The following is a 15261-nucleotide window of genomic DNA, read 5'->3' on the forward strand; positions in this document are numbered from 1 at the left end:
GAAGGACTGTATATCATCATAAAAATATTGAAAATATTTATTAATTTAACTTAAATTATGAAACGTTTTTTTTAATAATTTAATTCAAAATTTTGAAAAAATTGTATATACAAGTTTGGATTTTTATTTTTGAATAATTCAATAAAAATAAAGATTAAAAAAAGGATAGGAAAAAACAATTTACACATATGAGTTTTATGTTTTAATTCCAATATATATACCAAATATTTTTCAATTAGCAGCCTTTTAAATTAAATATAAAAATGTTGGTATATTGAGTTTAAAAAATAAGTTTTGTATTCTTGGGAAAAAAAACAATATAAAACTCTGTGTGTAAATTATTTAAAATAAATATTTTAACATTTTTTCTCCAATTATTCCAAAATACAAAAACAAACTCATTTTGAAAATATTTGCATTCAGTAATTGAACAAAAAAATAAAAACAAATTCAACGTGAAAATTATTGAATTCATTCATTCATTCATTTTCTAATTTCATTTTCTAATTTTCGCTTTATCCCGGGGTTCGGGGTCGCGGAGAGACCGGAGCCTATCCCAGTATCAAAGGGTGAGAGGCAGGGGGACACCCTGGACAGGAGGCCAGTCTGCCGCAGGGCACACAAAGACAGACAACCATTAACACGCTCTCATCACCTACGCTTAGAATGTATAATTTTGAAATGGTAAATTTAAAACCTGATGTTACTTGTAATTATTTTGCGCCTCAGGGGCCACCGTAGAACGTACACATGGTGATTTAAGATCATGTCGGAGGAAGTCGGAAACACCAGACGTGTCGGGGGGGAGGTCGGGGGTCGGGGGTCGGGGGGGTATTGAACAGTTGGCGGTTGATGCGTGAAATATAAGTGTAATCTGGGAGCAGCTACTGGACACCGGAGCCCCGGGGTCTCGCTTCCAAGTCGCCCACGCTGGATCACATCTCCGCGGTCGCCCACCCGGCAGCGGAAACATTCCCGCGACAGTAGCGGGAAAGGCTAGCTAGACGAGCGCAGCAGACGCCGTGTGAAACACAGGTCAAACCCAGGAGTGGATTCCATTTTCCTGGCCCCGGAATTCCTCTCGACCTACACACATTCTACCATCTTTTTTTAAAAGAAAAAGTCGAAGGTCGTCGATTAAAAAAAACAACTTCCCTCGTATCTAAATAAAGAAGAAGATTGTGTCGTTCCATCTTTCATTTTCATCTGCCGAAAATAAAAAAACAAGTTGCATTTCTGGTTTTCCTATTTTTAACCCCGTGTCGCGATGATTCCCCCGGAGAGGGAAAGCACCGGCTCCGGGTCGTTTGGTTTTCCCGCAGATATGTCGTCCCTGATGCGAAACCCAAAATAAACATGTGGAAAACCACGGGGATAAATTTGGCTGCGTGTGCGGAAAAGCTTTCGGAGAGTCTGATTGCGCTCTCACGCGCTCCTGGAAGAAGAAGAAGAAGAAGAAAAAACTGAAAGAACAGAGACGAGGAGAAGATAGAAGAAGATCTGATGAAGGAATGTTGAGGAAAAAGTTGAGGAAAAAATGTTCGTCGAGGTCGTTCGGCGACTTCTGACGACGGTTTTGTTTCTGTGCTCGATAAATAAACATCCGCTCGGAAAACAGGAAGAAGTTAATTTTGTGTTAAAAGTATATGTACAATATATACAGTAGTCATAGTTCTTATTTTACAGTTTATATTTTAATAAAGTGAGAATAAAATCAAACAATTCTATTTTTATTTACAATTAACCTGCAAACATTCACAGCGTATATTCAATCTTTAGTTGCGATAAAACTTATGCACCTATGCGGCAAAACGAACAATGAAATCAGAGTTCCCTGAGGATGAGAGGATACAGTCGATCTCCAGCAGCTTTTAGAGGAAATGTGCATATATTCATGCAGTTTGTTGCGGTTAAACTTCCGCCCACTAGATGGCAGCATTCATTATGCCCTCCATCACTGAAGGAACAATGATATTCCATGAGATCGCAGCAACTGAGGACGAGAGGATACAGTCGACTCAAGAAGCTTAAAAGCTAAAGTTTGGACGTATTTTGGTTTGAAAACAAATGAAAGCAGTTATGACTTCATCAAGAGTCATGTGGTCTGTAAATTATGCAACACCAGAGTCAAGTACTCGACAATACTACACATATATCCTTGTTACTACAGTATTGCAATAGTTTGTGACATAGAGCATGGGGCGTAATTCTCTGAAAGAAAATATCTATGATAGTTGCTAGTTCTGCTTGAATTACATAAGAGTTTGATTAATTTGTCCCAGCATGCATTGCAGGAGGACTGTTCATACATTTTTCTCAATAAGGATTTACCGTAAATCCTGTAATATTTGCTGTGACATTATTTTATATTTACTCGTTTGTCTTATTTTATGTAAAAACTGTCTTGTGTGACTTAATCATATTTACTGACTTTTTTTTTCTTTTTTTTTAAGATACGGAAATATCAAAATATATAATTTTTCAAATATAAAAAAACACATTCAAATAGATTAAAATGTCAGAAAATAAACTAGGTTCAGGCCCTGGTGGACATAAATAAATGTTAAAACTGAGATTTATTTTCATTGGTAAAATCTTGAAAAAAACAACAACGTTATTGGGACAAAAAAAAACAAAAAAATGTAATAAATTTGGCCAATGATGAGAGACACATTTTCTTATCAAGTCTCTTCAAACAAGAATAAAGTAAAGAACGATTTTTTTTGTTTGTGTGTTTACAAGATTCCAAAATCTCAGTTTAATTTGACTCAAATGAAATTGGATATTTCCTTTGACCTTCCTTCAGTTCTTACAGTATATTCCGCACATAAATAAAAAAGATAATCATAAGATAATATCTGTTGGATTGATTAGTACTGTCTGAAAGGAGTTTTATTTTGAAATAAATATGGAACTTTCTCTGAAGTAACTTTGACACGACAAGGCGCTATTTTCAGTCAAATTTACTCACAAAATAAACCTGTAAACAAGTTAAAAAAAATAAACCACTATATCATTTATTTTTAGTGTTTATTTTTAGTCCAAGAATAAAACGTTTAAAACCGCGGTATATTTAAGTATTTATCTGAACATGTTTATTTATCGACGGTCCATTAATATTCACTATGACTTCCTCTTCGTCAAAACAGGAAGCAGCTGCGCCCACACAAATAAAAGTCTGCAGAGCTGCAGAAATCAAAAGATCATCAGAGGACGTCATGAGCAGCTGCACCAGGAAGTGGAAATATAAAAACATGACAGTCGTGAAAAGAGGAAGTCACTGCAGCCTCAAAATAAAAGCATGAATGAAGGGATGATAATTATTAATAAATGTGTGTTTAGACGCAGATGTTTTCTAGCATTAATTCATCCAAACCTCTTTGTTTTATTTTGAAACTCTAGAGCCAGAAGTGGACTTTCGGTTGGAGTATAAACGAGTGTTTCAAGGTCACAAACTAAACGAGAAAATCTCTCCATCATCATCATCCAGTTTTTTCAGGGCGAAAAGAAGGGAAAAAAAAGATTTTGGTGTGTCCGGAAAAGAGAAAGATGTATAGTCTGTGGTATGAATCCCCTCATCTGTCGGCTCCACCCAAAACTTGACCTTCTCCTCCCTGAACGAGGGAATGTCGCTCCTCGCCAGAGAACTTTCTCTCGGCTCCGACACCACAAAAAGAAAGAAAAATCTGAGCTTTTGAATTTCATGGAAAACGACTCCAGAGAAAGAGAGTCGATGCTTCATCGTAACAAGACCACAGAGTGATTTTCTGCCAAAGAGAATCTTCCCCTTTAATCCCTCACACCCCAGTGCAGGGTTAGGGACCGTCCGACAATGTGGGCAGGAATGTCGGCGAAGAACTTGTACAGCAGCTGATAAAAATATTAGAAAATGTGAAGAAAAAGTTTCGACGACGTCATCATTTGATACGTTTAATAATTAGGGATGGATATTTCCCGAGGGGCCACATTTAGGGGCCGTCAAGCCAAAGAAACTGACGGGGAAAATAATATTGAAAAAAACTTTTGTCTTTATCTTAATACATTCCTTTAGTAAAAAACAAACGATATTAAATGGTTTAATTATTTTTATTAGTATGAAAAAAGTTTTTTTTTCAATGCCAATTAGCTGTTACTATTCTAAACTCATATAGATCATTTATTTAGTTCAGTTTTTACAATTAACATGCAAATATTCCGTGTGTTGGTTAATTATTGTGTTGCAATTAAACTTCCCGCAGTAGTCATTACGTCCTCTGCAACTAAAGGAACAATAAAATCATGGCTGATGTCTGGACATATTTTGGCGTAGGCTGAGGATGAGAGGATACAGTCGACTCCAGCAGCTTTTAAAGATAGTATCTGGACATATTTCGGGGATGGCTGAGGACGAGAGGATACAGTCGACTCCAGCAGCTTTTAAAGCTGATGTCTGGACATATTTTGGCGACGGCTGAGGACGAGAGGATACAGTCGACTCCAGCAGCTTTTAAAGCTAGTATCTGGACATATTTCGGGGAAGACTGAGGACGAGAGGATACAGTCGGCTCCAGCAGCTTTTAAAGCTGATGTCTGGACATATTTTGGCGACGGCTGAGGACGAGAGGATACAGTCGACTCCACTAGCTTTAAAAGCTGATATCTGGACATATGTTGGTGATGACTGAGGACGAGAGGATACAGTCGACTCCAGCAGCTTTTAAAGCTGATGTCAGGACATATTTTGGCGATGGCTGAGGACGAGAGGATACAGTCGACTCCAGCAGCTTTTAAAGCTGATGTCAGGACATATTTTGGCGATGGCTGAGGACGAGAGGATACAGTCGACTCCAGGAGCTTTTAAAGCTGATGTCTGGACATATTTTGGCGATGGCTGAGGACGAGGGGATACAGTCGACTCCACTAGCTTTAAAAGCTGATATCTGGACATATGTTGGCGATGGCTGAGGACGAGAGGATACAGTCGACTCCAGCAGATTTTAAAGCCGATGTTTGGACATAACTGATTTTATTAGTTTTAAAACCAAGCTATGACTTCGTCAAGAGTCATGTTGTCTATAAATACTGCAACACCAGAATCAAGTACTTGACAATACTACAAATATATACTTCTTACTACAGTATCACGATATATCGTGAGTTCCTTGCCAAAACACACTCCGGGTCACACTAGTAAATAAATGAAGGTACTCCAGACTACAGGGTTAAAATGACTAGACTATCATCACAAGAACGACTTCTACTCTCGTCGCGAGTTATTTTAACACGGGTTCCGTTTGTGTTCGACTCCCCGAGAGTTTATTTAAACTCACTGGAACCTTTTCTCTTTCTTTTTTTTTTTTTTTAGACTCCATTGTTATTTGAGGAGACGAATAAAGAGGAGGTTGAAGCTGAAGGGGAGTGTCTGAGGTCGGCCCGCGGTCCCTTGTGGCAATATTTAATAACAAACATTAAAAATACCACAGAAATCCCTCACCATATTCCCACGCTCCCACTGTCAGGAACACACACACACACACACACACACACACACAACCACAGACACTTACACACACACTCAGCGTTCATACCAAGCAAACATTTATATCCTAAATACTGGACTTTTCGACTAAGAAGTATTTACCACCGGATTAAAAACATTATGGCTCATTATTCAGGGAGAAAAAGATGTTCCACGTCTTCCTGACCTCGTCTTGAGGTTTTTTATTCCAGACGGAGATTCCTTTCCAGGCGCTCCATGTTCGACGCATGCGTCAGCAGCGCCACCGCAGCGTCTCTCGCGTCTCTTCCCCCGAAACATGTCCGCCTAGAACCCCGAGGTCTGGACCCTCTGGTCTGGTGAGGGAAGACAGGGATCTTTCTATCAGGACTGGAACTTTGAAGGACTGAACATCACGAGATCTTCTATAAAAAAAATAACCTTTCATTTTGTCTTAAATACTTGACAACTTTAAATATGAGTTAAGATTATGAAGTAATCTTTACTACATTTTATGAGTCGAATCATCGACAATAATCTCAGATTATCAAGTTATGTTGAAGCCACTTTGAGATTTAAATTAAAAAACTATCATCATGGATATAAAGGATGTTCAGAAAGACAAAATGTCTGATATCAAAGTGAGACATTTTTGGTTTTATTTAAGTTTTTCTTTTATTATTCCTGAATTCCTCCAGTATGTAAATGGATGTAATGGCGTAATATCGCCACAAGAAGGGAGTTAAAAAAACAACAACCGTGTTTTCTTCTGCTACTTTGTCACCCTCTAGTGACCAAAGACGGATACTACAACTCAAATTATAAATTATTTCGACATCTATTTAAAAACTCTTAAAAAAAACTAAAAAAAACGTACCAATTATCTTTAGGTATTTATTTCTAAACCGTGTTGGATATACTGATTGTATTAATGTCATACAATGTATGACTATATTCTCAACACACAATATCCAACAGTTAAATCAAGGGAGAAGATTTGATTTTGACACAAATGGTACAAGTTCCTGGAAGTTGACGTTTGTCATTTTTTAGTCGTGATTTAACTACATAAAGAGCAAATAGTCAGTAAGTGTATTAGGTAATTGACGTGTTTGAATGTAACTTGAATGTTTTGACGTGAATTATTATATTTATAAAAAGACATTTACCTTTTAGATAAACTGAAACTGAAACATCAGCGTTTAATTGTAAAGTTTATGTTACAAAAAAAAGGTTAATTTTTACTTACTTTTTACTCTTACTTTACTAGATTTTTCCACCATTTAAAAAGGAGAAATAAATGAACTAAATATATGTCTTCGGCATTTTCTGTCTTTTAACGTAATATTGTCTATGGAGTCTCAACAGTTATAAACACAACTTATTTACACTTTAATTTCCTTTTTGAAATCCTTTTAAATATTTCTAATGTCCCAAGAACACACGCAAAAATGACACAACTTGTTATCAACACGAGTGTACTCACCGTTTTCGCCCAAGGTCTGGATTTTTATAATATCAGCATTAGCATAGCCATGCTACAAGTGCTAGCCAATCCGATATTTAAACTAGAATGATATTTATATCATAATTCTTTTATGGTTAATATTCCAATAAAGTAGGTATAAAATTGAAGATAGGAACGTTAAAATGCAGAGATCCCGGCGATGACTGAGGACGAGAGGATACAGTCGACTCCAGTCGCTTTTAAAGCTGATGTTTGGACGTATCTTGCGTTGAGAACAAATTAAACCAGTTACGACTTCATCAAGAGTCATGTGGTCTGTAAATTCTGCGACACCAGAGTCAAGTTCTCGACAATACTACAAATATATACTTGCTACTACAGTATCACAATGCGTAGAACTTTCAAGAACAAATACAAAAACACGTGTCTTTGCTTTGCATCATTATATACAGCTGCTTTATTTGTGATTTCCTCAAAAACATCATCAGTATTTCTCTACGTACAATATCATCAAAGTAAAATGGATCAACTTCAAAAGGGCAAAAAGGAGAAAATAAAATTAAAAAAATAAAGAACAGAGCGACACGAAAAAAAAACAAACAAGAGAGTTGGTGGCAGCGACCACGCAGAAGAGATGCTGGTTAGAGTCCTGCATGTGTGACACTACACGGTTTGGTAGTCGAGCAATAAAATCCACGTCGGCGACATGGCCACGGTTCTGAGAAAGTTCTCTATGAAGCACTGAGGTCCGGTGAGTTATACTGCGTGTGTGTGTGTGTGTGTGTAGATGACTTATCTTGGGACTCGACTACAGTTGAAGATGAGAGTGTGTGTGAAGAGAGACCAGCTACTGTGATTGTATGAAATGTCTTCAGCGATACAAAGACTGTCCAACATTAAAACCCCTGATATAGTCCCAAAATAAGGCTGTGGGTTCGAGGCACACAAAGGTACAACTGAGCTCAGAACTATGTGCATTTTCTGTCTGTTGTTGTTTTTTTTTTGATCGTTGAAATGTGTTGAATGACTTCCAAGCATCTGGCAGCAGCTCCAGGTCGTAAGAGACTAGAGACTCTTCTTTTTTTTTTTCGCAGAGCTTTTTTACAGACGAAAACACAAGTGCATCATTGGCAAAGAACTGCTGGTGAAGGAAAGAAGTGCACGTGAGTGTGCGCGTGTCCATCTGAGCGTGACGGTGTGTTGAAGCGCATATTTTGTTGTTATTTTAAAAAAGAGGTAGCAGAGACGCGACGAGAGGAAACGGAACGGGTTGAGTGACGGCGGGAGTTTCTGCTCTTCTGAGGTTCTCTCTCTTTTTATTGTCCAAAAATAGTTTTTTGTAGTTTTTTAACAGCTTCCTATTTTCATAATCCTAAAAATATCTTTATTTTTTAATATTTTTTGTGGATAATTACATTCTGTCTTTAATAAAATCTCCATATATTTTTTAACCCTCATGTTACCTCAGGGTCAAAGTGACCCAAAGGCCCCGAAAACAAATGTGAACGACCTCCACTTTTGCACATGGAAGCCAGGGAGGTTGTTCACCTTGAGCCGGAGACAACACAAGGGATACCACAAACACATTCGTTACCAGGCCTTTCGGGTCACCTTGACCCTGAGATACAACAAGGGATACCACAAACACATTTGTTGTCAGGCCTTTTCGGGTCACCTTGACCCAGAGACAACACAAGGGATACACATTTGTTGTCAGGCCTTTCGGGTCACCTTGACCCTGAGATAACACAAAGGGTAAAAAAAAAAAATCCTAAATACTTTTCATATCATATCAGTTACTTCCGAAATCTTCCAATTTAAGTTATTTATATCTGAAAAAACTTAAAATATGTTGATCTTGAAACATCAAAAGAAATATTTTCCAGAAAACAAAGTCAACAATTCCGAAAATTGATATTGCAATTTTTTTTTTCTTCGTAGCGAATCAATTATTTTGCGTCCAAGTCCGAAAAAATAATTTGCAGCAAAAATGTTTTAATGGTTTTTGTTTAGGTCAGGATACGAGATGCATTCAAAGACACCTCGGAAAAAAGAGCATCATCTCAAATTTAACATATTCAAAGGCACATGTTTTCACCACGTTTTCTTATTCTTTGGCTGGTCAGATTTTAATCTTTTATCCCTTAAACTTCAAGGCCTTGAGAAAGACGACAATATATTTGTATTATTTCATATATTGACCTAGTACTTTAGACAATACTTTGTGTTTAAAGTACTTTTTTAACCCCTATCAAGACAACAAAGACTCCGGAGCCTCAGAAAAGCAGTGAAACTCCATCAATACCGTGGACTTGAAATCTCGCGGTGACGAGTCAAGGCTTTTCGTGTTATTTACCGTCGTTTTGTTTTCGTTTTTAAAGCAGAAGAAGAAGAAGGAGCGAAAGCCGCAAAAAACGCAGAACGGGACCGAAGAGGATCGAAGGCAGGAGGGGGAGCAGTGAGTGGGAAAAAAAAGACACAAGTTGATCTAAACTGGATCCCAATGTCGCGAGATGTTTTGCGAGGACGATCGATCGGACGAGCGTCTTGAGCTCCGCACGTGAAATCACTCGAGAACAATCTTAAAGTTGCGTCTAGAATGCGAACCGCTTGGTTTAAGCTAGTGTTTGTCGTGAGATAGTGAAGCAGAAAGTGCAGCCGGAATCACGACTGATAAGAAACGAAACGGGGAATATATAAAAGGGAGGACTCTGTATCATCTGGCTTTTTTTTTTTTAAACATAAAAATCTCCTTTTTTCATTAAAAAAAATATTATTTAAAAACGATTAATTTACTGTTTATTTGTCGCGGATCTTTAGGGGCTTTAACCTTAAATAATCCTCTTAAATAATACTTTTTAAGAAAGAAAAAACTGTACAAAAAAAAGGATCAGGACGCGACAAAAAAAAAAAAAGGAGGGAGAGGTAGTATGTTGAAGTCTAGGAATGAGGCAGATGAAGAGAATTTAGGGAACATTGGGATCCAATGATTGACAGATCGAGTCACTAGGAAAAAAAACCTGGTACAAGTGGAAAAAAAAATCAACGCTTGTCGTGTGTCTGACGTGTTGGGTTCCCATGAAAGGCTAACGTGAGTCCAGTAGGTTGTTGAGGTATCTGTTAGAATGTTTCAAGCTGAAGAAAGTTCCTGTAAGTAAGTAAGGCGACTGAGGTGGAGCAGCCGGCCGGAGGGAAGATGGCGTCGACCTCTGACCCCACGGTTGTCGTCTTGTTACGTTTACATCAACAGCAAAAACTTTACTTAAAGCCCAATTTAAACTGGAAGTTTTCAAAATAAATGCGTTTTTTTTTATAAAAAATAGTTCCATATTGTAATTAAAAATAATAGATAATAATAATTTCAGGATTATATTTTTTACTCGTAGTTTTAGTACTGTAGTACTTTTTTATTCAATATAAAAATGCTGGTATAATCATGCCAGCAGACATTACCAAACGATTACCGAGCTACTTTCCATCGAACTCTCGGCCAATCACGTCACGCACGGACGATCACATGACGGCGTAGAAGCCCAAGATCGAGTAACTAGGGAATCTTTAATGATTAAGTCTAAAGAACCTATTTCTTCCCACTTTTTTAAAAATGTAATTTAAAAAGGCTACCATTTAAATATACATTTTCGAGTTATTGGAATTAAAATATCAGACTTTAGACAAGGGTTAACAATTAAAAAATGTTAAGAAAACTAAAAATAAATGTATAATATAACAATTGAATTAAAAGAAAACAAACTCAAACTTTCAATGTGTCGATTATAAATTAAATTAAAATTTTTTTTTTTAAAGAAATTCAACAATTTGCATTCAACCATTAGATTTTCCAATGGCACTGATACATTTACGTGTATAAGTAATATCACCAGTAGGTGGCAGTATAACTCTTCATGTCGTTGTTATGAATTCAACTTTACATCCTGTTTTGACCTCGTGTTAAATCATAAATCATCATGCTTTTATTTTGAAAGGAACCTGGATCTTTTAAATGATAAAATCGAAAAAACATTATTTTAATGAATAGTTTTAAAACTCTACCTGCCATTATATTATAATATAAATAGACATTTGCTGTCGATGTAAAAAGGTAGAGCGTGAGAATGAAGCGGGGTCAGGGGTCAGAGGTCAAGCGCCATCTCTCCACCCGGTCCTTCTGTCCTGCATTCCGTTGAAACGAAAGAAGTATGAGAAGAAAAGAAAGTCCTCGTAGTTGTTGTACAAATCCGAGCTACGACGTGAGACAAGAGTCATGAGAGGAAACACTTTGGGTTTCAGGAGGCGTCGACTCTCCTTCAAGGTCCGATCCGTCCAGTCTTTTTTTTTTTTTCCTTTTTCTTTACAGGTGCGGCTCCTCCATCATGCGGAGCCCCGAGTTAAAGCTATGATCAGAGGTTAGTGTCGGACGAGTGAAGGCTCCTGCAGCAGCCATGTTGGATCCAAATCCTGCTCCGTCGGGTTGAGGCAGTGTCAGTTCCTGATCGCTTTGATATGAACACGTCCTTTTTTTTTTAAATTTACACAAACAAAAACTCTCCGCCCCGTGACCAGACGCCACTTCCAGAGGGTTTTTTTTTTCCTTCTTTTTTGTTTTTTTTGTTTTTTTCTTTTCAGCGTCCATGGATCCTCGTCCCAGCGCAAGCAAAAAAGCCAAGACAGAAAAGCCGATCCTCGACCGACACGAGAGGATCCGGTGTCGAGAGGGAAACAAAAGTGGATACATGTAGTAACTGTCAAAGCTTATAAACTGCTTTAAGAAGAGAGAGCATCATGCTGAGTTGTTGGCGAAGGCTGCGTTCACATACGTCAAATATCTCCATTGTTTTTTTTGTTGTTTTTTTTGCAAAAAGCTCACGTTTTGGACTCGATTTAAAAGAAAACAACACGTTTTATCAAAATAGATTAAAAGATTTGCTCATTGTAAATTTTCATAGACTCTGAATTTCATTAAATACACATTCATTTTTATTTAAATTAACTTTTGATTAAAATAGAATTTGATTCCATCTTATAGGGTTTTTTTGTTGTTGCATCATTGGCCTGTTTTAACATCTTCACAGCGACTCGGATCAATGCGAGTCGACCGACTTGAAATGTAAACGTAGCCTTTTTTTTTTTCATTTTGATTTTGGACTGAATTTAAAGTGACATTTCACCCAAAATTTAAATGTCACCCTCATGTCGACTTAGAGTTGCGATTAGAGTAATCTGTTCCTTTTTAGAGATATAGACAAAAATGTTTGTTCATTTTAATGTAGCGACTAGAGCTCATTCGTCTTCATCTTCGTCCAAAAAGACACTTAAAAACACCGAAAACCTCCATACTGCTCGACTCTAACGTCCATCTTGTATTTAAGCCTCGACATAAGGAATCGTTCTGGGAAAAACTTAAACAAGTCTATATTTTAATCTTGTTTTTAGCAGACGTTGCTAGGTTAACTGCTAGGCTAGCGTCATCTTCGCCCAGAACGACGCACTTAAAAACATCCAAACACCTCCGTACTGCTCGACTTTAACGTCCATCTTGTATTTAAGCCTCGACATTAGGAATTGTTCTGGGAAAAACTTAAAGAAGTCTATATTTTAAGCTTGTTTTTTAGCACATATTGCTAGGCTAACTGCTAGGCTAGCTTCATCTTCGCCCAGAACGACGCACTTAAAAACATCCAAACACCTCCGTACTGCTCGACTTTAACGTCCATCTTGTATTTAAGCCTCGACATTAGGAATTGTTCTGGGAAAAACTTAAAGAAGTCTATATTTTAAGCTTGTTTTTTAGCACATATTGCTAGGCTAACTGCTAGGCTAGCGTCATCTTCGTCCAGAACGATGCACTTAAAAACATCCAAACACCTCCATACTGGTTGACTGTAACGTCCATCTTGTATTGTATATTTTAAGCTTGTTTTTAGCAGACGTTGCTAGGCTAACTGCTAGGCTAGCGTCATCTTCGTCCAGAACGATGCACTTAAAAACATCCAAACACCTCCATACTGCACGACTTTAACGTCCATCTTGTATTGAAGCCTCGACATTAAAAATTGCTTTCCCGCTCTATTTAGCATGTTAGCATTCTAGCTTCTGTTACAAAAAAAGCTTCAAATACAGAATTGTTAAATTATTTTCAGAACAATTCCTCATGTGGTACAAACGTATATTTTTGAAAAAGAAAAAGACCCTAAATCGACATGAGGGCAAGTAGAAAAAAAAGGGCGACATTTGGGTGAAGTATAACTTAAAACACTGGAAAAAAATATCGGGGCAACGTATTAAAATAGAAGTATTTACAAGGTCTTTCTAAAGGATCTTGAGCGAACAACTCAGCCGTGTTTCTCCCACCCAGCCCCACAACGTCGTTGCATATAGTGCCGCGTCTCCAACGTATATCCTCGTTTTTACCTACGATAACCTCTAATATGTACAGAGTTAGCGAGTGGTATTTACAAGGCGTGTCCACAAGGGGGTGACCGAGGCCCGTCAGAGAGAGAGAGGGGGAGCCTACAGATGAAGTGATATGTAGCGAGTTCAGATCCTGGTAATGCTTATGCGGCTGGTGTTTCAATCATATAAAGGTGAGCTTTAAAGTATTTAAACTGAAATTTAACAACAAAAAAAATGGTATTTAAGGTGAAAATGTGTTGTTAGCTTAAATCTAGAGTAATGTTGTTACTCTTAGAAATCACAGTGATGCCTTTTTTTTTGAAAAACATTCTCCTCCACATGATTGTAAGCTCCGCACGCACACACACACACACACAAAAAACACACAAAAAAAAAAAACATCAGACGAAGGCGTTCCCTGAGGTAACAGCAGGCAGATGGCCGTCCAAACTATCCGACCCGAACTGTCGTAGCAGCAATCTAGCAGAACCAAAACAAATACTGTGGATCCAAGAAAAGAAAGAAAAAAAAACATGACGATGTGTTTTAAGAATCTACGAAAACTTTCACAGGTCCAAATTTGAGAGATTTCCCTGCACTGAGCCCTCCCCCCTTCGGAGCCCGCACCCCCTTGTGGTCCATCGATAGAGTCTCTGGTTCTGTACACCGAAAGAACTCCTTGGGTATCATGAGCGTGTTTCGGGCGCTTAAGACGCCGACACTGAGGAGGTTCCTGTACACTATAAACATCTGCCGCTCCCACGGACGCCATCTTGTGTTCATATATATATATATAAATATATATATATATATATATATATAAACACACGTATATCTAAACCAGCTTATACTTTCATTATATTTATATCACATTTTACATACATTCTTGTTTTCGCGACATCCCTTTTCAGACAAGGAACTCCAAGTGTAGCAACTCTTCCATCCATCCAATCTCTTTTGTGCAGAAACAGTTCTTCCATCAACATTCCTCCTCAGTGAACGCACACACACTCACACACTCACACACACACACTCATAGGTCGACTACATGGCTGATTGAAGTCTTCTAAAAGCTGTAAAGCATTTGTTTTGTTTTTTAAACTTTCGATCGAGCCTCGGATGAGAGCTTGACTCGGTCGTCCCTCGCGGAGAAGTTCATTTGGATAGCTTTGCTGTTTGTGACAGATTGCCTGACACACTGCTGGTAACGGTAGATTATCCACTGGTGAGATTGAAAAAAGAAAATAATAATCTTGCTCAGGAGAGAAAAGTTTTCTCAAAAATGATGGCACATCTGACATGATTCCCTGTTTTGATATCCAAAGATGAAGGTGAAATAATCCATGTGCGGCGGCGGCGGCGGCTTGTTTGAGGATGAGTTGAATGGAGTTTCCAGGTTGTTTTCAAAATAAAAAAAAAAAGGCTTGTGGAGGAGAGAGATCCACGGTGACCCGGTGACCCGCCTCGGCTACGACACCTCGCTGCCGAACACCTCCAGCACCAGCGGGGTGAGCTGGGTGCTGTGCTCGGGCTGGAAGGAGAGCGAGCGGTACTGCTTGGAGTGCTCCTCGTTCAGGCTGCGCAGGTCGGCCAGCTTCTGGATCATCTTGGCGTACAGGAGGCGCCCGCCCGGGTGGTTGACCTGGATGTAGGCCTGCAGGATGTCGGAGAGCCGGTCCTGGAGGTGCTCGATGCGGGCGTGGTCCTGGACGCCGGGGCGATCTGGCGGTGGACAGAAGATGTCAGATACAAATGAAAACGTGCAAAAAAACTCTTTGGTTGGAGTTGGACCTGGACTGGATCACAAAATATTACTAATAGTACTGGTCAAGGGGGGTTTGAACAAAATGTTTTGTTTACCTTACAGGACGTAGGGTGTAAGAAAATATTGATTTATTTAAATATTGCAATTTTCCTTTCTTTC

At 38.4% G+C, this 15261-nt stretch overlaps 1 protein-coding gene across 6 annotated transcripts in view; it reads right to left on the reverse strand.

Moving 5' to 3' along the window:
* Positions 1-7293: 7293 nt before the first annotated feature.
* The window catches only part of LOC148059529 (vitamin D3 receptor A), a 54173-nt gene continuing 46205 nt past the window's right edge, over positions 7294-15261 (reverse strand). For 4 of the 6 annotated variants that reach the window (XM_087781292.1, XM_087781290.1, XM_087781291.1 and 1 more), the window contains one exon: positions 7294-15059. In XM_087781292.1, the coding sequence (XP_087637418.1) occupies positions 14806-15059 (254 nt within the window). In that variant the 3' untranslated portion in view covers positions 7294-14805. The remainder of the gene's footprint in view (positions 15060-15261) is intronic. The other 2 variants (XR_015709387.1, XR_015709386.1) reach the window with 2 other exon arrangements.

Source organism: Callionymus lyra, chromosome 19 (assembly GCF_982586985.1).
Source record: "Callionymus lyra chromosome 19, fCalLyr1.hap1.1, whole genome shotgun sequence".
NCBI classification, from domain to species: domain Eukaryota; kingdom Metazoa; phylum Chordata; class Actinopteri; order Syngnathiformes; family Callionymidae; genus Callionymus; species Callionymus lyra.